The 25,100-nt window shown below is 40.0% G+C and overlaps 1 protein-coding gene across 1 annotated transcript; it reads left to right on the forward strand.

The window, feature by feature from the left end:
• The first annotated feature begins 6,000 nt into the window (after positions 1-6,000).
• ZNF475 (zinc finger protein 475) lies at positions 6,001-17,045 on the forward strand. The gene is made up of 3 exons (XM_088156107.1): positions 6,001-6,956; positions 13,549-13,729; positions 16,894-17,045. Exons 1-3 carry the CDS (start codon positions 6,528-6,530, stop codon positions 17,043-17,045), a joined length of 762 nt encoding a protein of 253 aa, XP_088012233.1. The 5' UTR covers positions 6,001-6,527.
• Positions 17,046-25,100: the final 8,055 nt, after the last annotated feature.

Consider the following 25,100-nt stretch of genomic DNA (forward strand, 5'->3'; position numbering starts at 1 on the left):
AAGTAAAATAAATATAATTACTGCATAAGTGTATATGGGATCTTCTTAAATGCCAAGTATACGCTGGCTGCTCTTGATACCAGGGACTTTTTGATTAATCCATAAAGTTTTAGGTAGGAAGATAATCAGATCCAAAGAAAGACCTGGTAATTTCATTGGTCAGAGGAAAATTGAGAAAAGCATCAACTAAGTTGATTGTCTCATTACAAAGAACACTTTAAATACTTCTGTATAAGAATTATATTGAAATCTCTGGGTTATGTGTTTTCTTTATCTTATATTGTAATGGACCTTTGCATACAGATGCAGACACAGGCTCAGCGACACATTTTCTCTCTTGTGTAAGTCATACAGTGTACATCGTTGAGGAAACTTCCAGTTTTGTCCAACCAACACTTTAAACAATGGGAAAAATGTTCATTAGAAGATTCCCAGACAGTTCTACCATGTTTGCAAATATCAGAACACTGGCTTTTTAACTTGGCCTGTTTGATTTTGAGTATACTTGTCCTGTCTTCCCATCTGGCTGCATCCACTTTAAACAGAGGCATAACCACCAGCCTCTGGGCTGCAGATCGCAAAGGGGAAAAGGTCTATGTACACCTGATATTCTGCTGGAACAAGCTCCATACTTGGATGTTTCTGAGTGTGCATTGTTCCTGAGACATTTAAGCCAGGCCACTGTGATACGAGATGTTACAGACTAACGAAGTCTTGAAGCTGACAGAAGCGAGGTATATGCCAATATTTGTATGTTTGGAGCTTGCAAGTGGTTTCTTGAGAGAGGAGGATGCATAAAAACATGGATTATGCTCAGCTGTGACATGATGAAGCATCTTGACGTAGTAAACTTTGGATTTTCTGCATCTCAATGGTATTTATTTAAGTTCCATAAAATAATAGATTATTCTTTTCACATGATTGAAGGAAATGATTAGTCTCTAGGACTAACCAAAGGAGATTTTTTCAGCCAGAAACTGTGGAGAGAATGTAGTGCTGGGCTGGAAAAATGTGAGGCTTTTAATATGTGGTTAATTTGCTAAAAATATTGTTGGAAATAGAAAAAATGCTTTTTCCTTTCATCTTTCAGTGGAAAACAGATCCAACAGTAAGATACTACAAATTGTCCAATATTTTTGTCCAGCTTATGTTTGAGTACTTTGTCTTAACAGATTTCTAAAATTATTTATAATTGAGCAATATAAAACATTTAGCGCAAGAAAAAATAAAGCTTCAGATGTTGGTTTAATTTCATTTGCTTTCCCTTAAAGAATAATGAGAAGCCTCATAGAAAACATTTTATTTGGAAAAAGCCTGAAGCAATGCTTTTCTGGCGCTCAGCAGAGGGTGTCAGTTTGGTACTTTCTGACACCTCTTTTATATGTAAATATAATGTGAACCCAGGAAAGTAGAGAAAAAAGACTTACCTTTATCTTGACTATAAAGTTAGGGATCAGCCTTAGAAAATCCTGTGACTGAACTGGTTCAGTTTTGGGGTGCTAGAAAATCTAAATTTAATTTCCTTCTTTTTCAGACTTGCTGTGTTATGCTTGGCAGTTCACTTATTTCATCTCTATATCTTATATCCTCTTACACCGAGTTCTCTCCTTTGTTTACACAATCCCAGACTAAAAAACAAGCATCTCTGGGTGTTCTTGTAGTATAAGAAGATTTTGCTTGTTGCTTCTCACTTAAAGGTATTTGAGACATTTCCAATTTATATAACAGTATAGTTAGGTATTGCAGGTAAAATATTTTCTTTTAGGATACTTGTGAATTGAATACAGTGTACATAAATCACGCTTATTAGGTGACCCACATAACAACTTGGTGTCACAAACAGAAAGCTTATGGTTCCAAGCACTGCATGACTGACAGGCAGAATAAGTATACACCATTGAGTGTAGTATTGAATAAAGGGAAAACAAAAGGAAAACTCAGAGTGAAGTGGGGTTTTACATAAACAAGGGCTCACACAACCAAGAGTTCTTGAATCCAAGACAATGAATGAACCACTTCCTTTCTGCAAGCTAAAATTAGTCCATTCTTTTTTTGGCACTGACAACCTGGTAGCTGAGCTTCTACCAGGCTTTTGTATTGGCCACCATTTTGGACCCATATGTTTTCCTCTTCATTTATATGCCTCTCTAGCCTTTCATCCTCTCCTTCAAGCAGATCAACTCATGCAGACGTTCTCATAACTCTATTATGGGAATCCTGATTTTTGTAAGCACTCTGCAATTATAGATGACCTCTCCAAAGAGCCTTCTGGATTTAAGGCACTGTCACCTGAAGCAAGTATTCCATATAAATCCTTCTCAGCTTTATCAAAATAAAAAAATAGCAAAGTAAGTGGTTCCCACTGCTTACTTTGCTTGTTTATGGTCTTCCTGGAAATTGTCTCTGCTCTTAGATGAAGCCAAGCATGGCCAAGGGGAATTTTTTTGAAATTGTCTCAGCTTTTAGATGGAGTCAAACATGTCTAAGAGGTTTTTGGGGTATTTTTGACATGTAAGCTTGAAAGCCCTGTGACTTTCGGTTTAGTTCTATGTTCATTTGGTGCAAGGATTTATCTTGCTGTGCTAGCAGATTATAACAGTGACAGTAAACCAGCCATGCAGATTAATCAGAATTTACAGTCTGATACAGCTACACATGGAAAGGCTGTGATACCAGTCAGCATCTTTAAACTGTATAAAAACAGATTCCCCAAATTCTCACAGCTGTTCCTGTATTTTGTCTGTTGAATAAGCGTGGTTATGTCCTGGTGGTAAGAAGCTGCATGCAATATGTTCTTCCATAAGATAAACTCAGGGGTTTTTTTATAGCTGGGAGGTCTCCGTGTGGAATTCTAGCTAAGTCAAAAGCAGTAGTGTTGAGGATTCATTGGAAACAGCCAGTTTAATCCCCCAGCTAACACAAGTATGTTTTGTTCAATTCAGTCAAGGAATCCAGGCTTATAAAATGACTTTATAATGGTTTTTGAGGAATTGTTTACATGAAAGAATCAAGAGAGATGAAAAACAGAGAGGGTCGCTCTTCAGAAATGGGCTACATTCAGGAAATAGGAAACGCATGTGTCAACTTTGCTTCCAAATTCCAATACTGACGTGAAACAAGACATAACGAAGGCTGTTTCAGGGAAGAAGTATCTGCTTCTATAGGTTGAATCACACATGCCAGCTAACAGAAGGCAGCATAAGTGAAACATTATTAATAATGCTGTTGTTGCAGTGGTTAATAATGCTATTGTTGCTGTTGTTGCAATAATGTTATTGTTGCAATGATTAAATGGAGTTTATAAACTGCACACAAGAGTTCCCATTCCCACTTCGGGACAAGAAAATGATAGATATATTGAGCTGTTTGTGCTCTTGTCATTCTGTTCTATTTTAGTTACACTGAAGCTCTTATCTTGATTCTAAACTAGCAATAGTATTTAATTTGCTTTTAATTACACTGAATTTCTCCACTAGTTGTAAGTGACCTGTCACTGCAATTCATGAAATTGTTTTTAAGTACTGTCCTCAGTGGAATTGCAGAGGAGAGAAATGTTTTCCCATAGCTATATGCAATGATCAACTGCATCGTCCCGCTTTATTAAAACATGTTGCAACATTAAAAAAAATAAAAATAAGAAAGTGTTATGTTTGAACTGTTAAATCCCAGTCCTGATTTACTTCCACATCTTTACAACTGAGCTTGAGAGAAGAGTTGAATTGCTCGTATGCCTTTTCATTTCATGCTGAATTTATAGGAAGTTTCCAAATAATAACAGTCAACTTGGCAAGAATAAATGTAGACCAAATGGTGTAATCCCCACAAGGAAGCATAATTCTCTTATGAAGTATTTACAATAGAAAGCTTGGAAATCCAACAATAGCTTATATTGTTAATAGATTGTTTATAGCATCTTTTATTGGCTGATTCATTCCTAATGGCAACAGATTTAGTCACCTAACATTCTTCATATGGCAGGCAGTTCAGTGTTTGCTGTTGCTTTAAGAATCCTCTCAGGTACAAGAAAGTTTCATTCTGACATAAATCAATAAATAGGACATAAGTAGGACCTTGCAAAGTTCAGAAGTTCCCTGCAATGTTACTGAACTTTCTGATGCTCCCTTCCTGTGACCTGCCAATAACCCTTATCTCCCCTGCCTTCATGACCCTTTAATGTTTCCCTGGCTCTCCATTCCCTTCATCCTCCTAAAGAGCTTGGCTACTTCCCAGCTTGGATTCATCTGACAGGCCACCCTCCTTGGAAACTCTCCCAGTCTTTGAAACAGCCTTGCAGTACAGTAGCCTAAATACTAGTTTGCACATTTTAATATCACATACTGCTGAACCTGTTATTTTGGTATCTGAACTAAAAATTCCAGTGCTATAGTTTTGTGTAACCATCAATGTACATTTTATGCACCTGATACACCTGAGAGCTTCAGATATATCAGGATAGTACAGCCACATTACCCTGTTTTTCAGCAGACTGCAGTTATCTAATTCAGTGCAAAATACAATGGCCCTCAAGAATTTTATTTTTAACAGCTAACTACAAAATACTTGCTCACAGAGATTTCTTCCAGTACAACTCACAGACTGGGTCTGATGGCCTTCACATTTTCCAGTTTGCCTACAAATAAATACGAGCTTCACAGGAATTTTTTGTAAAATAAGGAAGTATCCCAAGTGTCCCAGAAATATGCAGCTTTGTGAGTATTTCAGCAAGCAGTGTCAATACAGTAATCTAAACATTTTTGTGTGCCTGGCAAAAGGATGACTACTCACATGAACCTGGTGACAACTTGTTTTTTCACTGTTGCCCCTGTACTTAAGATACCTCCTAGAATATTTGTAAGAGATTAAAATGAGCTCAGTTGCTTGTCAGTGACACAGACAAAGTTTAAGTTTGTCATCTTAAAGGTAATGACAAAACTGTGTCATTGCACTTGGGTATAATAAAAGTCAGCCCGTGGGTTCAGAGGTAGGACAGATAAAGGTGAAAATGCTGTTGAGTGGGAGCAAAGTCTTCAATGGTGACATGGCAAAAAAGCAGTAAAAAGATCCAGGTTGGATGCTTGCAGCAGAGAAAGTGAACCAAGACACCAAGATGGCCAGCGTGGATATGTTTGTATGTTAGGAATCCCCTACAAGTTTGGAAAGATTGAGATGAAGTCTGGAGTATTCAGTAAAGGCAAGATGACTTTAGCCAGATATTTCTTCTATTACAGATAATGTAGACTGTCCTTGGCAGTTACCTATGTATGCAATGTGCTAGTTTGGTTTTTTATTTTTCCATGCAATTAAAACAGTAGCCTCCACTATACATGTGTATGGTCTGAATTATATTTTCTAATCCTTGGAGAACCAGCACAAAATATTGTAAGAAGTGAACACTTAAGGGATAAAGCACAAATTTATCTGTTTGCAGTGGTAGACTGGACATTGAAAAACTGAAACATATTTAGTAGTGTCTGGAGACTAAACAAATGCAGTGCCCTTTCTCTCATCCAGCACATACCCCAGCCCCCAAAGTACCTCAGTAAGCCTTATTGAAAAACCTGCTCCATTTCATTAATAATTGTCTTGTACTGGGAGAATCAAGACTGGTCAGAGAGCTTGAGACACCACAATGGCTGTCTGGGAACACTTTCCTTTCTGACTTTCCCTTTGTAGATTGGACATTGACATCTCTCTACTGAGGGATTTTTTTCTTATGTCTCTGGAGACAGGGAAATTATGTTTAAAGATCAACTTCAAAGGCTTATAAATTGAAGACTGCCAGAAATACCAGTTCTATCAGTAACTGAAAATAAAGCATATTGGTTATACACCAAACCACTTGCATGTCATCAGCTTCAGTTTGTGCAAACCCATCTTCTCTTGTGTCCTTCATGATTTTACATCCTCTGGGAACAGAATTTCAGGTTTACATTGTTCAGCTGATCACTGTGGATAAGAATATATTTGATGTTATTTATCTGCACTTTGAAAATATGACAGGTTTGCCTTGTGATAAACCAGTGGTTGGTAACCTCAACTAAAGAGAACGCATTTATTAATTTGTACTAATTTCATTTGTTTCAGGGTCATGTAAGAACAAAAGACAAAAGGAAAGCACACAGAAACCTCCTTTCTCTACTGAAACTCCCATTAGCTTCAGTGTTCCAGCTCTACAGTCCCTAATATATTTTGGCTCGTGAAAAAGGATTAAGAACATGTAGAATCATTCTGAATAACAGACTTTCCCAAGCTCTTTATGTGTAGGAGAGAGAGAAGTTTCCTGAAATGTGATACCTTTCATGGAAACAAATATCAAGTAAAAGAATGCAAACAAAGCATGTAGTATTCTGTCAAGTGCTGAAGAAGCCTCTATTAGTATCTCTAGCACCTTGCCTTTAGAGCAAGTTTCACCATCTAATGTGCCAGATCTTCCCAGAATTTTTCCCAAAGTAGTACATCTAGAAGCTGGATCCCAGAAAAGGTGACCAGACACTGCAAGAGTATCACAACAGTCACATTCTTCAAACATGTCTCAAACACCCTTCTCAAGAAGACCTCACTTCAAGATATGCTATATCTGTGGCAGAGAATTTGGGTCACAATCTATTGCTATACATGAACCTAAGTGCCTGCAGAAGTGGCATATTGAGAACAATCAGCTACCAATGCACCTTAGAAGGCCAGAGCCCCAGAAACCTGAGGTCCTTACGGGTTCTGGTTCCTACACATTTGCAGATGAAAATGAAGCATTTTATTATAGTGCTCAAGCCCAGCTTGTGCCCTGTAGAAGCTGTGGCCGAACCTTTTTTCCTGACCGTCTCCCAGTACATGAAAGGTGTTGCAAAGGAGGTAGCAGAGGTGCAAGGCCACCAAGGTCTGGAACTGGCTCAGCACGTGGTGATCCATCTAAGGCCCATCAAGGAACAAGCAGAGGTGCACCAGCTCTATCAGAACAGGTAAATTGCTAAGCATATGCTGTATGAAAGGGTGTGGATGCATCTTGATGCTTGGCACTCCAGGGAAGATTGGCTTGCCATCAAATTTAAAATCACTTTTCTTCAGAAGGACCCTCTAGCTCCATGCAAATGATAAACAGAGGATAAAGGAAAGGGAAATACTTGAAGGAGAATAAGGGAAACTACTTACTCCTATTTATTCTGATTTTCCTTTTGAATGGGAGTAGTTGGGTTCTCTGTTGTCCTTAAAGAGTTATACCCCCAACAGGGACCATTGCTTAATCTCCCTAGGAGATTTTATTGAGCAGCTTAGGCAAGGTTTGGATGTCACATGTTTTAGGAGATTTAGATATTTTTATTTAGTTAAAGTGAAATGCAATGTTTCATTGTAATGCATTGTCCTGCAAGCATCCAGCACTTCAAAACTTTTCATATTTTACTGTTACTCTTAACCTTGGCACGCAACCTGAGTTTACTGAGGACTGCATGTTCAAAGGCAGCAGTTCTGGGTATAACAACAACAAAATAAATAAGACTGCACATTTTTTTCCACTGAATTTGATTCAGGATCCAAGAATAAAGAAGCTGATTCACATTATCCAAAAGCTACACAGAGTTTTGGAAAATGTGATATTTTTTCTGCATTTGTTTCTGCACAAGAGACTCCTGTCTTTTGACCAGGAGTTTTGTAAGATAGATGTCTAAATTTAGGCCCAGTGTCCAAATTAAATGGCCCTTGTTTTTTCATATGCAGGTTGGAATCCTGATTGCCTACATTAGCTTTGAAAATGTGATTTAGCTCTCTCAGTCACCAAAGGAATGCAGTGCTATGCAGAGCATTTCTTAAGGTGCTTTAGAAGGCAAAGTATGTAACATGTTAGTTTACTAGCTGCTGAGTAAAATTAAGATAATAGCATTACCCTAGCTCACATGAGACTAAAGACTTCATGAGCCCTTTTTTTATTATGTTCTAGGAGGCCACTAATTGGTATATTTTGGCAAATTAAGGTTCACTCCTCAGGTCTTTTGTCGGCAAATTTTATATAATCCACAAGCAGTTCAAAGTGCTGCACAGCTGCATTTATAGCTGTAGAAAAAGTGGTGCTGTTTACACTACATTGTGCTCTTTCCTAAAGAACTGTCATTGTTCTAAAGGTGATTGTTCAAGGAAAGGTATGGGTGTGAAACAGAAAGTTTAGTCTATCACACATAATTCTGTAGATTAAAAAAGAGAGCGTGAGAGCAATTTTCTATAGTTATAATACCATAATCAAAAAAAAAAAAAAAAGAAAGAAAGAAAGAAAGAAAGAAAAAAGTTTAGAGTGCGGTTTGGCACTGACAGTGACTCTATAAAAAAATGTTACCCTCTTGCACAATCGATCTGTTCCCTTTGTGGATTCACTCACATCTGCTGACTTGTTGAACAACAACATTATTACCACTTCTTACTTCTGTGAGCTCTGGAGAGCCAAAGTTAAATCTGTTCAAATATGTTCTTCCTTCTGTGTGAACAACAGGTTTCCTCATTTACTTCTAAGCAGTTTCAGTTCATCAGTTGCAGCAGAACTAATGAGGCTGTACAGCTTGCAGTTTGTAATTGGCTTTGAGGGACTTTATCATTAACAATGACTTTCAGGAAGGGATGATGGATTTTACTTCTCTGAGGTCTATTCTTTAGTACAGAGTACTAAAGTTCTTTGGTGCAGAGTAATATGTTAAAGGCAGAGGTGGGATGGGAAGATTGAAAGAAATATCCTGTGATCCAAGGGGTTCTTCAGGACTCGCAGACAACTTATAAGAAGTTGTCAAAGGAAGCCACTTTCCTGTAGGTTTAAATTCTCTGTGAGAGGATCTTAATTTCCAGCTGAATATTTTGAGAGGTCCACACATTGAAGGGTGTGGAAAAGCAATAAGCTTATGGAATAACTTCAGATTAGTTATGAACAGGGACAAGGTCTCTGTCTCCACTGAAGTCTTCCTCTTTTTCCAGCATATGGTTTTAATTCTGCTCACCTTACCAGCTACTCAGCTGCTTATTAATTCTTATAAAAAAGATAGCGCTTCACTAGTGTTGGAGTGAAATGGCTACTGTTTTGATCCTGGCTGGAAAGCATTTGAGGCAGTCCCTGTCTCATCTAACAGACTTACTCACTGTGACAGTGAATTATTTAAGTACTTGCTTAAGTCCTGGTTCAGCAGAACATCAGAGGAAAGCAATAACTGAACAAAACCACACAGCCCTTATATAAGTGTATTTCAGAGATGTAGTGCTGTTGTCAAATAAATTTATGCAATGAAAGATGTCCTAAATATAAAAGCTAGATTTTCCTCATTTTCAAAATAAAGTTCTGACTGGTTTAGTGGTACACCGTGTAAAGTGCAGCACTTCTCCCTGTATGCCTCTGCCTGTATGCTCTTTAGCAAGTGTGGCATCAATTAGGCCAGTGTCATTACTGACAAATTCTCAGTTCTGCATTAAACATCTTTAGAGGTAGAGACTGAATAGCCTGTGTAAGCTATCTCTTTCAGTACCTGTCCTTGCTCTCGGAATCAATGAACACGTTTGAGTTAATCATGTGTGGCTGTTTAAACCAACAGCCTATGCTTAGGGACTCTCAAGGGTCACATCAGAAAATCTGCTTTGGATTCTGCTGTGATACCCCAAACAATGGAAGTGGTCTGCAGCTACTGAAACTCAGACTTGCACTAAAAACAGAGTCTGTGTTCTTTCATTTCATAGACAAAAATATGTGATACTTGTAAGTGAGCATCAATAACTTGCTGTTTGTATATGAGTTATGGGGTTTTTGACAATAGATAATGCTGATCTTAAAAGCCTATTAGATGGTGCTGCCATCTGCTGTTTTCTTCTTATCTGGTTAACTACCTAAAAAGATTTCACTTATCTTCCTTTTCTGAATTGTAATGCATTTGAACACAGTGTAAGTCTTGAAAACTTGTGTAGCAAGAACTTTGATGTTGTATTTTGCTCTAGCATAAAGCCATGTAGCATCTTGGTAAAGGGAAGACTTGTTGAGGTGCAGTATAATTCTAATGAAGGTGGAAAGTCAATTATGTGCTTTTTTTGTCTTACTGCAGTGGTTTTGAGCACCTTCCTAGGAGAACACTGACAAATAAATTTGCAAATATAGAAATTTAGATGAGAATGGATGGTGAATGGATACTTAGAATGAAACTTACTGAGTATTATCATTGGGAATGACTGAGCTTCCTTCCTTTGCTTGTACATGAATGCCATATTCATCATATTGACTTACTTTAAAAAGAAAGCACATCAGGAGCAAAATGGGATACTTCATGCTTCCAGTGGAGTAGTATTTTTAATTCTGTGCGTCATCTTGCAGAATTACCTTGCTGTTCAAGGAACTTTCCTACACAGGCATATGATCCTAACATGAGTGCTCTTGTGTCTGTTTCAAAGATTCAGTAGGCTGTGAAGTGCTGCTTTGGACAGTCATGACAACCATACTATACCTTGTCCATGATCCACATGCAAAATGCCTTTTACTTGGCAGAGAGGAATGTGAGGAAAGGGCTGCTTTCATACAATAGAATACTGCTGCTAAGTGCTTGTACCAATCTTTTCCTGAGCCTTTAATCCTTGGGCAATTAAAGTCTATGACAAGAGCTCCATCCTAGAGCAGGATGCCCCCCTTCTCCCATTAAAATACATGGATAATTAAACAAATAAGAAGGGCAGAGGTGTGTGCAGTCGTGGATGATAAATATTTATGTAGAGGAGTTTGGGATCCAGTCTTATTGTGTGTACTTAAGAAGAAATAAAAAGCTTTGTGCAGTATGGAAGGATTTGACCTCATGTAACACCATAACACCAGCCTGGGGCTAACCTTAAGTAATGTCAGGTCTATTGAAAATACATAGTTGCATAGCCCTTGGAGCTAAATAACTTCATTCATAGTCACGCAGACATACTTAGCAGTCTTGGAGTAAAAAAGAAAATAGTGAGACACCAGAGGAAAGCCTAACTACACTGTTAGGTATTTGTAGGTATTTTTATAATAACACATATCCTCAGGAACAGACCTTCCCTACAACTGTTTTTGAAAGTTAAAAACAAAGCAGTGAACAGACAGCCTAGCCACTGGCCTGTGAGTAGTTTGGGTTGGAAAATTGTGGTGTTTCCAAAAATAGTTTAATTTCAAACTGCAGGCCTCCAGATGTGACATTTGGGATAGGCACACTGAAAATAAAAAGAAATTAAGGCTAAATATCATCAGCTGTAGAGAGTCCAAGTAAAGCTTATCATATCTTGGATTCCACAGTTAAAAAAAGAAAAATCTGTTACTACCAATTTTTAGGCTAATCTCTTTCAGGTTTTAAACATGTGTGCAGGGAAGAATTTTGTATATTTGTATGTGTGGTAATGGGTCAATTTCAGTATTTTTCTGGAATAAAAATAATTCTATCCTAAGAGGACCTGATTCCTTTTAATTAATTCTGCTTTCTTCTATTGTTTCTGTACCGTTTTTAATTATGGAAATTGCAAAAACCAGACATTTCTACTTGAAAAGATTTCTGCATTTGTACTAGGATTTCTTTTTCCTATTCTTTTAGTATATGAAGAGTCCCTACAAATTGAATATAAATAAAATTGCTCTTTCCTAGTTCACAGCCAATGAGTGACCATTTAAATGAATGGCAGGAACCCAGCTAATGAGAACTCCTGGGGAAAGTGTGTTCCCAGTGATTTTACACCTAGCATTTTTTAAGAAAACATTTTAAAAATATTATAACTGTACCCACAGCAGGCATGCACACTAAAAAGAGTTCTCTGATTTCAGGAGTTTAGATTGTAGTATCCTTATCTAAAGCTCTCCAGAGCCTACAAATAAATGTATAGTGTCTTCAGAAGACTTTGTATCTCAACCCAAAGTCTTACTTCAAAGTCAGACAAGTTGTAGCTCACAACTGGAAGTAAAGAAGTAGATGAAATTTGATAATGGAAAGTTACAAGATGTTTTTAAAACAGCTGTTGCTGTATTCATCTAAAAATAGAAGGCTGTATTTTTATATATATTAGAAAATATGCTTATATAAAGTACTGTGTTATCAAAGATAGCAAGGAAATTCCATTTGAAAGTCAAGAGGATGAAAATGTCCTTGGAGAGCCCATCTTTGGATGTTACATTTCAAGACACTGTGAGAACTTTCCAGATGAAGTCCAACATTTCCCAGAAAAAAACACTTTATAGAGTAGTATTACTTTCATGTAAGTGAGATTACATGTGTGATTCAGGAAGGCAATCTTATGCAGATTGTTCACTAATGACATTTTCAGACTGTAACATAAATACAAGAAGAGCTGCCCAGAATTTCATGAACACATTGATGGGCTGACAGAAAGAGTCATAAATACGGGAACAGGTTATGCTTTGTCTTACAGAGCAGCAGAGGAAAAAATGAAACCCCCACCATTCTTGTTTGAGTGAGAAAGGTTTCCTGTATTTGGTCTGGCATGGCTGGCTCTGAGGAGGGCAGAGAATAGCTCATCTCTTACTGGTATTCTGCAGTCAGAAATGTAGGACGTGCTGGCAGTTGTGAGGCCCATCTGTGTGCCTCAAAGTTCTTCTCTACAGCATGTTTTTATCCTACTTCCTGTAGCACGGCTGGTACTGACACCACGCCTAGCCCAAGACGCGCCTAAGGACACAGCTGAGTCCATAATCTGCAATACCACAGTAATTATACATTCTTCAGCCTTAGATTATGTATTTGGGAGGTTTGGGGTAGAGGAATTTTTTTCTTCTGCTGTTGAGCTGTTTTTCTCTGAGAACAAAAGCAGATCTTCAATGTGGAAACAATGACTTGCTTAGAGTCCAGTTCTGCCCTTCCTGCAGTCGCTGGCGAAGTTCACACCAAGACCTTTGGGATAAACAAACATCACTTTCTATTCTGCCCCTCATCCTGAAATATCCTGGATTGGTTTTAATCTTTGAAGGCCAAGAATTCCACCAGGTAACTAATCTGTGGCAAAAGTGGGGTAAAGAACCACAGTTACCTCTTGGGAGAGATGCCCTCCCTGTTTAGCTTAAGCGCGATACTAAGGCTTACCACAGTGCTTTGAGCTGTGTTCTGGTGGAAGATGGAGTCTTTCGCTTACTGTACTAGACATCAAGAGTTCAGCTGATGAAGCTTTTGTTGCTGCTCTCCAATTTACTTCTGCTTGGTAAGTAAAAAATGGCTTCAACCATTTAAGATGGATGCTGCATTTGAACTTGATGAAGCAGAAGTATTGTTTCTGCATGTGAAGAACTTGAAGGTATGAAAGTAAAGGAGATGAACCTTAACACACCCAAGTATTGATTAGTCACACACATGAATTTTCAGCCCAGCATCTGCAGAAGAAATCTACCTGTTCCAGCTACCCAGTTAGTGAGGCAATATCTCCTACAAGCCTCAGGACTGATTCCAAATAAACCAAAGAAACAGTTACACAGATTTCACAGATATCAAGTTCCTTATCGACATGATTGTTTTCATACAAAGTAATTTTGATTCAAAATTAATATTGCAAACAATATTTTTTCTTCTTCACCATTGTTAATTACAGGCAAAAGTGGCAAGACGGCCACCAACAGTGATTTGCTACATATGTGGCCGTGAGTATGGAACAAAATCTATTAGTATACATGAGCCACAATGCCTAAAAAAATGGCACCAGGAGAATGACAACCTCCCCAAGCACCTGAGAAGGCCAGAACCCAAAAAGCCTGAAGTCAGAACCGTGCAAGGTAAGCTACAGATCAAATTAAGAGAGATGAGCAAAAAATGGGAAGAAGTGAAAAAAAGGTATTTTAAAGCAATAGGTGAACAGTTTGCAAGTACTTTATTCTCTTTGTGAGTTTACTTATAAGACCTTGTTTTAAGCTTTCCTTCAAAGCATCCATAGAAGCAAAAGTAGCCATTATCTGTGGAACACGCCTGCTAGGACATGCCCCTGTATGTGCCAATGTGTCTTGAATCAAAACACAAATAGATTAGCAGCCTGTTTCACAGCTACATCACTATTTTTTGACTTCCTTTGACACTGTAGACAGGCATGTCTTAAAACGAGCAAAACCAACCAAGAATAACGTGCAGACATGACACAGAATCATTAAAATAAAATACCCTCAGGCAACATAGGTGTAGATACTTCAGCCAGATTCCTCTTCTACAGTCAACAGCCTGTAGATGTTGTTGATCCCTTTTTATTTGCAAGTCTGAGAAACTTTCATTGTGAGACAGTGTAATATAAACACAGTGGAAAAAAAAATATATGTAGTACAAAGTAAACAATTTCTTTTTGCCAATTTTATGTTAATGCTGTGGGTTCTGTTTTCTAAGATTCCACTTCTTCAAATCAATGAATACTGATGATCCCCAGCACCCACAGAGATGGGCTGTCATATGTATTCCAGGGTCGTATGTTCACAAATTCCTATCCATGTTTTGCCTGGAAGCTGTTCCCAGGACTTCCCTATTCCCACATAAAGTTATTTCACCTTTTCTGCTGGATGCTTTCCCTGGCCCTGCCAGCTGGTCTGAGCTACACTGGGCCAAGTTTGGACCACTTCCTCACAGGCATTTAATTCACACACACTTTTTTTTTGTATTCCCCACAATTTCCCTCAGCTTCCCATAATGTCTGGAAAAGTAGACAGTCTCCTGCAACTCACTTGTGAAAGAGTCATACACTAGATCAGTTTACAGCAGTACAAAGAAATATGTCCTCAGAAGACATGCAGAAGAGAGCAGGATCACTAAGAACACTAACCAGATGTTCAAAATAATAATCAAAGTTCAAATAATATAAAACCGGAACTTGGTTAACAGATGCCAAGTGGCATAGTTGAATCTGCAGTAAAAGATGTGTTCAAAAGACATCTTCATTGTATTTGCTTTTTTAGATGTTAAGCACTTTTTAATTATTACACATTGTGTGGTAAAACAGATGGAGTAAATGAGAATTCCATGCGAGAGGAGGATGCAAAAGGCAAATCAGGTTATTTTGAAATACACTCTTCTTATTTTGAAGGAGTGGAAGAAGAAAGACAACCACCCTTTGAGAAAACAATCTAGCAGAAAGCTCCCAGATATGAATCAGAAAGTTGTCTCATTTACTCAATGAGTCATATCAGGCGCCTCGCATCTTCTGTGAGGGGTTGTGTGCCCATGGTTCCTCTGGGGATACTGACCTGCTTCCAACATCTGTCCCTAAATGCCTGCTGATGCAAGCCTGATCAGTTCTGTAGCTTGAGCTAAAATTGTTGTTCCCCCTGCAGCTGCCTCCTACTCCTGGCCTTGAGAAAATAATCTCGGTGTTGTTCTTTTACCATAAGACTTATTCTTGATCATGTGGTAAATGTTGTAACTGACCTTCAGACCACATGCATGTAATGCATGTCTCACAGTTTCTCAGCTCAGGGGGGAGGGATTACCCCTGTTGTTGAATGAAATAGACAATGTTCCAAAAAAGCTCAGAAATATTAACTGCTTACATAAAACTTTTTATAACTTACATAAATCTTTTTCTGAAAACTCAAGTGTCACAGGAAGACAACCACTGCCCTCATTACACAGTGTTTTGTTTGTGGAATGCCTAACACATGCCTGCAAGGAGGAGAAAGTAATCTTTCTTTCTCCCTCTTCTTTTTTTTTTTTTTTTTTTTAATACTTTCCAAAGTACAGAAAATACACATTCATTTCCTGCAAGCAAAGGGGATATGTGTCTCAGCCAAGAAAAGAAACACTACTTGGTTGCTCTTCTAACAAAAAGAACATTAGGAACAGGCATATTAAGAGATCTAAGGCTTATTGTGGTTATGTGAACCATTGGATATGAATCATATTAAAATTGTATGGGCCTTTAATGAAGAGCTCTATCATGTGCCAATGACAGAAACCATGGAATATTCTTAAATGCACAAATCCTTTTAAAAATTGTCCACTGCTAACAGTTAAAAAAAACCAAACCAGATTTTAAAATATTTTCTATATTGTCATACCAAGCAAGAAGGGTGAAGCAAATATGTCTTCAGTTTGAGCCATGTGGATTTTTTCTGCATGCACTTCAAATGAAAATCCTTAAGATCTAAATCCAGGTATTAAGCAACCTGCCTGTCCTTTTTGCAAATCAGTTTGAAACAACACTATGTGAAAATCCATTTCAGAAGGAAAGTCAAATTCAAGATAGAAGTAAACAATTTTTTTAAACCCAAATTAAATCTGAAAACACATCTTAGTGTTTGAAGAATGCTCCTGAGTTTTCAGAGCAGTCATTCTTCCCACAGTGGAAAATAACTGAGGGAAAGGCTGGATTAGTGTTTAGATTACAATAGATGCATCAATGACCCCACAGGAAGCTGTAGCTTAAAAGTACTGTAGGTTTTGTTCTGTAAGGCTTTAGGCTTATCTAAGATTTACCCCACTTTTTAGTATAACTCACATAGACTTCAACAGGAAGAAAATTGGGCCCCTTGTCCAGAGCAGTACAAAGAGCATATTCTCAAGTACAATATGGTCCAACCCATAGCCATGGTCAGATAACACATGCTTGTTAAACAGAGCTTGAAGCAAAGCCAAAAAGTGAATTTGCTGATAATAGTATGCAAAGATGTTAATAATTAGCTGAGAATGCAGATCATAACACACAGCATAATGTTTTCTCTGTACTCTCATACAATACAAAATCATTCAGTTTGAAGTTAATTTAATTCAACCCCAGGACAACAAAACAGTCTTTTTAATATTTTACTCTTTTGCTTCTTTCTTTTCTTTTTCATTTGCAAAAGCAATATGGTTCAGTTAAACTAAAAGGCTCAGTCAACAGGTATTTCCTGAAAATATTTTCCATAAAGAGTTGAATGTGGGTCTCCAGAATGAAAGCTGATACTTTCTCTCTCTAATTTTCCAGCCAAAGGTTTCTATGATCTTGATGCTTTAAATGAGGCTGCCTGGACCAGCGCCCAAGCCCAGCTAGTTCCATGTGATATTTGTGGGCGTACTTTTCTTCCAGACAGACTGATCGTCCACCAGAGGTCCTGTAAACCGAAACCTGCAAAATGAAATGGATGTAATGCACATACATACAAATGCATGTCTGCTCACACATACACAGGCAGACACATACACATTTATCTTAAGCTAAATAAAGTGTGTGTGTGTGTGTGTGTGTGTGTGTGTGTACATGAATACACACAGATGCACCCATACCTTTCAGACACACCATGAGAGAAATAAAATTCATCTGGAGAGACATGGTCACCAAAACTGTACTGTGTAATGATATCATGTGCTCCAAAAGTCTCCAGAGTAAAAATCAGTTGCTGCTAAAATGTGAAGTCAAATACAGAAAATTAATTCTTTGAAAATTTTAGTTCTTCTCTTTGAAAGACTCTGGTTAGTGTAAGGACCTTTAGCTGAACTTGACTCATCAGAGAAACCTAATAGTTCCTTTAAGTTTGTTCATTTTTGGGGGGTTTTTTGTTTGGAGCTGTTGCAGTTTAGGTCAAATTTGGGAGAAAACCTCTGAATGGGGTCCCTTTAGGAAACAAATTTAAGCAGTTCTTCTGATTGGTTTGGGGAAATATTTATTGGAGAGAAGTGGGAAAAAAAGCCTGTTTATTTAACAGGCAAAGCACTTCCCAGCACAAAAATGAACAATACTAAACAGCAAAACCTCTCACCCTTCCGAAGAGATGACAAATTCAGAGGAGTCCCTTCCGCGAGTTGCAGCCTGGCTCACTCAGTCTGTTCTCAGTCCCTCCAGTGCTGGGAGACGCCATGGCCCAGGCCAGGCCTGGTGGGCCACAGGTGTGAGCTCCCAGTGCTCCTCTGGGTTTTCAGTCCAGAGCAGGTTCAAACAATTCCAAGAAAAAGAAAAAAAACCCCACAGTCCAGACAACTTCTGTGCCTCAGGTAGCCAAAACTAACCAAAAGCAAAGGAGAGCTCTCTCCTGCTGTCCACTGCAGACAGCACAGTCTGTGTGAAGGATGCAGGGGAGCAAGTGTAGTCTCTGATAACAAGCTCTGCACCTCTTCTCTCCCCCTTCACTCCTGGAACCAGTCTTAAAGCTGCAGAACTCAATATTCAACACCAAAAGAACAGACAATTTGGGGATATAGGCATCATACAGTCACCCCAAGACATTCTACCCCTTATCCACATATTGTCAGCTTACTACCATATTTAATATATATATTCCAATTCTATAAACGCATACCTTATACATACATACATATATATATATATACATACACAGTATACAGCTATATACAGGCAATGACAGTGATATTCAACAGTAGTATTTACATATAGTTCTTTCTCAACAAGTAGATTTCCCTGAGGTACACATTGTGCTGTTTTATCTTTCTGCATTATAGATGGTGTTCTGAGCAGTGGCATGGGGCACAGGGTAGGTCTTCAACCATCCAGTGGTGGTTTCCACCGTGGTCAGCATGTAGTGCTTGCCTTGGTGGGTTTGAGGCAGTGTGATGTAATCAATCTGCCAGGCCTCCCCATACTTATAGTTGGACCATTGCCCCCCATACCAGAGGGGCTTCACCCTCTTGGCCTGCTTGATATGGGAGCACATGTCTCACAGTCATGGATAACTTGAGAAATACTGTCCATGGTTAGACCCACCCCTTGGTCTCATGCCCACTTATAGGTGGCGTCTCTGCCCTGGTGACCTGAGGCATCATGGGCCCATCGAGCCAGGAACAACTCTCCCTTGTGTTCCCAATCTAAATCTATCTTTGACACCTCTATCTGTGCTGCCTGATCTACCTGCTCATTGTGTCTGTGTTCCTTATTAGCCCGGCTCTTGGGAACATGGGCATTTACATGATGGACTTTCACAGGCAGCTTCTCTGCCTGAGTGGCAATGTCTTTCCACTCATCAGCAGCCCGGATTGATTTTCCTCTGTGCTGCCAGTTAGCCTTTTTTCACTTTTCTAGTTAACCCTACAGAGCATTGGGTTGTCCATGAATCAGTATAGAGGTAGAGCTTTGACCACTTGTCTTAGGGTGATGTTATGGTGCTTGTATCCCCAATTGTGTGTTCTGTTTGTGCTTGGTATTATGTTCTGTGCTTTCAGGACTGAATCTGAAAGTGAAGGTTTGTTTTGTCTCGTTATCAGCTGGCTCACCTCCCCCACGGTGTGTGTTTAGGAGAGGCTCGCTTGCTCGCTTGCTTGCTTGCTTGCTTGCTTGCTTGCTTCCTTGCTTTCGTTCCCACTTTTTTTTGCTTTTGCCCTTGCTTTTACTTATTAGTTAGTTCAGCTAGGCAGTCCAATTTTTTTCCCTGGACTGTGGGGTTTTTTTTCTCTCCCTTTTCTGAATACCATCTGAACCTGTTCCGGACAGGGACCTGGGAAACACCAAGAAACACTGGGAGTCTGCATTTTGTGATCTGTAGCAGTTATCCCCAGCGCCAGAGACTGATAACTGGGCAACCACTGGCAGGAGAGACTTTCTGAGTTTGTCATCCATTCAGAGCGGTGAAAGAGTTTTTTGTCATCTGGTGTTGTTTTTTTGTGCTGGGGAGTGGTTTCGTTTGTTAAATAAACAGGTTTTTTTCCACTCCTCTCTGAGGAAATTCTTCCCGAACCCAGTGGTGGGGGGAGGAGTCATGGGGGTTTGCTTTCTGGAGGCTCCTTCCGGAGGTTTTCCCCCAAATTTGTCCTAAGCCAGGACACCACTTTTCTCTTTCAGCAATGTCCAGGGCCAGCTGAACAGCTTCAAGTTCTGCAAGTTGACTTGATCCACCTTCTCCTTCATTCGGTAGCTTGTGCAACCTGTCGTGTGGGGCTCCATACAGTTGCTTTCCCCTTCTGGTTCATCCCTACAATGCAGCAAGAGCCATCAGTAAAAAGTGCATAGCATGTTTCATTTGCTGGCAGTTGGTCGTAGCACATGCTACTTGTTCTTGTTCCTTTTCATCGGTGAGACTAAAGTTTTCACCTTTGGGCCAATTTGTAATTATTTCTAAAATCTCAGGGAGATTCAGTTTTCTAATACGGGTGCACTGTGTGATGAGGGCAATCCATTTGCTCCATGTGGCATCAGTGGCATGGTGGGTAGAAGGAACCTTTGCTTTGACCATTTACCCCAGCACCAGTAGTCGGGGCGTCAGGAGGAGTTGTGCTTCCATTCCAAGCACCTTTGAGGCAGCTTAAACTCCTTCATAGGTGGCCAAGATTTCATTCTCTTTTGGAATATAGTTGGCTTCAGATCCTCTGTAACTTTGACTGTAAAATCCCAGTGGCCAACTTGTGAGTCTCACCAGGTACCTTCTGCCAAAGGCTCCAGGACAGACCATGGCTCCCAGTGGTAGAGCACATTTGTTACATCTAATCTTGTCCTGACTGGGCCAAGGGCATTACGTGAGTGATTTCCTGCTTGATCTGGGAGAAGGCTTGCTGCTGTTCAGAGCCCCAGTGAAAATCGTTCTTCTTGTGGGTAACCAGATAGAGGGGGCTCACAATCTGGCTGTACTCAGGAATGTGCATCCTCTAAAAACCTATGCACCTAGGAAAGCTGGTGTTGCCTTCTTCCTTGTTGGTGGAGACATTGTGGTGATATTGATGGCCTCAGTGGGGATCTGGCGCTATCTGTTTTGCCAATTTATTCCCAGGAACTGGATCTCTCAGGCAGGTCCTTTGACTTTGCTTTTCTTGATAGCAAAACCAGCTTTCAGGAAAATTTGGATTATTTTTTTCTCCCTTCTCAAATACTTCAGCTGCTGTGTTTCCCCACAGAATGACATAATCGATGTACTGCAAATGTTCTGGAGCCTCACCCTTTTCCAGTGCAGCCTGGATCAGTCCATGACAGATGGTGGGACTGTGTTTCCACCTCTGGGGCATTTGGTTCCAGGTGTACTGCACACCCCTCCATGTAAAGGCGAACTGAGGCCAGCACTCTGCTGCCAGAGAAATGGAGAAAAATGCATTGGCGATGTCAATGGTGGCGTGCCACTTTGCTGCCTTGGACTCCAGCTCGTACTGCAGTTCCAGCATGTCCGGCACAGCAGTGCTGAGTGGTGGAGTCACTTCATTCAATGCACGATAGTCCACAGTCAATCTCCATTTTCCTTCAGATTTACACACAGGCCAGATGGGGCTGTTGAAGGGTGAGTGGGTTTTCCTGACCACCCCTTGGCTCTCCAGCTCATGGATCATCTTGTGGATGGGGATCATGGCATCTCGATTCGTCCATTACTGCCAGCAGTGCACTGTTGAGGTGGCAATTGGTACTTGTTGCTCTTTCACCTTCAGGACTCTCACTGCAGATGGGTTTTCTGATAGTTCAGGCAAGGTGTTAAACTGCTTAATGTTATCTGCCTCTACAGCAGTTTTTCCAAAAGCTCACGTGAGTCTCTTTGGGTCTTTGAAATACCTATTTCAGAGGAAGTCCATGCCCAAAATATGTGGGGCCTTTGGGTCAGTCACAATAGGGTGTTTCTTCTACTTATTTCTAGTCAAGCTCACCTCAGCTTTTGCTAAAGTAAAGTCCTGTGATCCCCCTGTCATGCCAGTAACAGAAACAGCTTCTGTCCCCACATGTCTTGATGGGATTAGTGTGCACTGTGAACCAATATCAACCAAGGCCTCATATTGTTTTGCTTCAGATGTGCCAGGCCAACAAATCCACACAGTCCAAAAAACATAGTTTTCCCCAGCCTCTGCTTGGCTAGAGGCAGGGCCCCTCTAAGCTTGGTTATTCATCTTTCCCTGCGCATGTGTCTTGGAGGTTCCTTCAAGGGGATTGGACATGTCATCATCATCATACCTGGGAGTTTGGCTATGGGCAACTGGAACTGCTTCCTTTTTGGTGGAACTTTCTCTCTGCATCTCGCTGTTCTGCAATTTAAGCACTCATTTTGCTAGAGCGAATAGATTTTCCATTCCACCTCTTTATGTTTTCCCTTCAATCAAGTAGGAAAAACCACAGCTCATCTTGGAGGATGTATCTTCTCTCCTCATGTGGGGGATATTTACGTTGGGGGCCAGAATTTTTGATCTGTACTGTCGAGATTTGGAGAAGATCCTCTTTGATCTCCTCCCTCAGTTTTTCATGATTCTCCTCTATCTTGTCTTCTAATTTCTGCAGACGTGTTTCCACTGCTGCTATCCTGGCATGTTTTGGGCCATGCACGGCACCTGCATATGCTCAGAGCTTCTTTGCCATATCGAGCACGATCTCCTCCCTCTCATCCCGCTTCATTATTGCTAAAGCAGAAGCGTATTCTCGTGGCCCAAGTCGTACAAGTTTTCACAACATCACAACTGTACATGGTACCAGGTTTGGATTCTTAGTTGTTATGTCATCTGAGAAGACAATCTCTGCCACTGCCATTTCTCTCAAGCGTTGAATCTTTCGTTCTATGGTCTTCCATTGGGTTAGCTGCATATAGAGATCGTCTGCACACAGATATCTTTGTGCCATACTTCCCAGGACCCATGCCCAGAGACTATGAGGGTTAGCCCTCCTCATCATTCTTTTATCAATAACAGGATCATGTGACAGGGATCCCAAATGCCTGGCTTCAGTACCATCCAGAATTGTAGCCTCGCCTGCAGCATCCCAAAGACAGACTAGCCAACTAATTGTAGACTCATCAGGTCGCCGGGTGTAATCTTTTCTTAGGCCACAAAGGTCTTTCAGGGATAAGAACTCAATATTGGCTTCTGATCTTGTGTCAGTTGCTCTGACTTCTGATTTCGTATCAGGAGCTCGCTTTGAGGATCCTTCCCCCGGATCATCATTGTCCACTGGCCAATCAGTTTTTCTGGCGTGCTTCTTTCATGCAGCGACTGCCAGTGGCTTAGACTCACTCTCTGGTTTAGCTGTTGGCTTAGGCTCACCATCTAGTTTAACTACAACCTGAGTAACTGGGGTGTTGGCTGATTTATCTCCCTGCCCCCTGGCCTCTGTTTGCTGCCCTATAGTACCTAGCAGTGTGCGATAAGCATATTCCAGGGCCCAGCTTACTGCAATGAGCTTTTTCTCATTAGAATCATCATGGCATTTCTCTTCCAGATATTTCCCCACCTCGCCTGGGTTCTGAATTTGTTCACATGAAAATTCCCAAGCTGGGGGATCAGAAAACTCCTTTGTGGTTTGGCCCATTCTCTCCCATTCCCCACACCACTCAGAATTTTCCACACCTGGGCCTACTCCTGGGTCAGGGGTCTCATCAGCTCCTCTGGCCATCTCAGTCCTCACTTTAGAGAGGCTGCAGACTGTATAGAGAAAGCTTACCAAATTAAATACCAGGAAGGTGATATCTTTGACATTCATGGAAAACTGAACACTGTTAAAAAATGACTTAACAGATTCAAAGAAGAAGGAAAGGAAAGGCTGAAAAGCATCATCCCCTGCTCCTCCTCTAAAAAACTGGGTGCAATTACTACTAAACCCCCAGTGCCACCCCTCTTCCTTTTGACTGGGAGAAAGCATGTGGCCTGAGGACAGGAGAACAGGGGCACTAGTTTGTGATGGGTAGACTGGCTCCTAGGAGCTGCTGGCTGGCAACATATACTGTGAGCCCCTGAGGCTGTTCTAAGTCACACCAAGTGCTGGCCCACTGACAAGTGATTTGGTAATTGGAGGATTATGGATGTCGTACAATCTCACCTGTGTGTCCCCTCTTCTTCTTGGAATACTCTCTTTTCTTGGACATGATAAACATTTTTTTGCTACATCTGCCTCAGTGGGTCATCAAGATTCACTATATCCAATTCAAGAGCAAAACCATATTAAAGAAATTCAGTCACTGCAGTATTTGGCATTAAAAATTCAGCTCTGCCTCTTGGTGGGATTCACATATTGGAGTCCCTGTGTTGTTCTGAAAGTGGTACTTAGTGTCTTGATAATTTTAAATCTGTTAGAGATTTCACCTAGAACACTTTTTCTGTGTTTCACTACACTTGTATATTTTTTGGTTTCTGGAATTTTTTCCCAAAAAGCAGTAAAGTCTGTCCGATGAGCTGAATGTTGAACAATAAAAAGTACCAATATTAAGTGTACATTGTGTCTTACGCAGAAATATCACCGGAGGGGAACTCCTGAAGCCATAAGCCTAGATATGTTTTCCACATCATCTTTTAAAAAGGGCAGTGAGGATCTGGCAAATTAAGAGCTGTCTCTGCTAGTAGGTGATTGCTGTTGAGTTCTGAATTTAACGTGGGATTTGAGAAATGGTGCACCTTACCACTCATGAAGTCAAGTCAGCATTGGGCTGTGAGTGCTGATGGTGATACCAGAGCATGCAGAAGCTCAGCTAGAGCCAACAGCCCTCAGAAAGATCTTGATGGTTGTAGTATTCCCTTCCCTCCACAACTTCATGGGAACAATGATTTCCAAAATATGTAGAAATATAAAAATCACTGACATAGGAGTGTATATTGTTCTGTTTCAGACTCACATCCCAAAGTTACTCTATCACAAGTTTTTCTGCTGCTGAGCTCAGCAGCTCTGGTGTGCATGCCAATGATGATAATGATATCAAAGCAAGCTTTGTTTACTGGGAGAAGCACTGAGAGTGCCTTCATGGTTTGCTCTCAACAGAGTTAAAATGAGATCTTACGAGCATTTCTCATTGCTTGGCATGTATCATTTTGACTTTTTTGCAGAAGAGGAAGAGGAAATGAGAAACTGAGCTACTTTGCTTCGTTTCTATACTTCAGTGATTTGTCATTTAACTTTATCTCATCCACTGTTGTCTCAATGTTATTTCCAGCTGAATCCCATGTTTCCTTCTGCTGCAGCACATTTAAAGGCTGAAAAATATCTTCTGGTGCTTAAAAACCAGTGACATTTCATCTAGTTTCCCACGGTTGTGCTGATAGCAGCTAAAACTATTCCTAGACAAAATATACAGAAAGTCAGGACATGGATTGGCAAGCAAAGTTCAATCACATTAAACAAATGAACATGCACTTTCCAATCATAAATAAAAGCCATTACTTAAATTTTAATTCAGCCATTTGAACCTACCAATTTCAAATAAAAAAATGAGGCATTTTATAAAAGCAAATCAGAAGATCATAGTCAAACCAGAAGAGTTTAACTGCAGACTTGAAAAATCGAGCATTAATTAAAGAATCCGTAAC

Source organism: Sturnus vulgaris, chromosome Z (genome assembly GCF_052056855.1).
Source record: "Sturnus vulgaris isolate bStuVul1 chromosome Z, bStuVul1.hap1, whole genome shotgun sequence".
NCBI lineage: Eukaryota > Metazoa > Chordata > Aves > Passeriformes > Sturnidae > Sturnus > Sturnus vulgaris.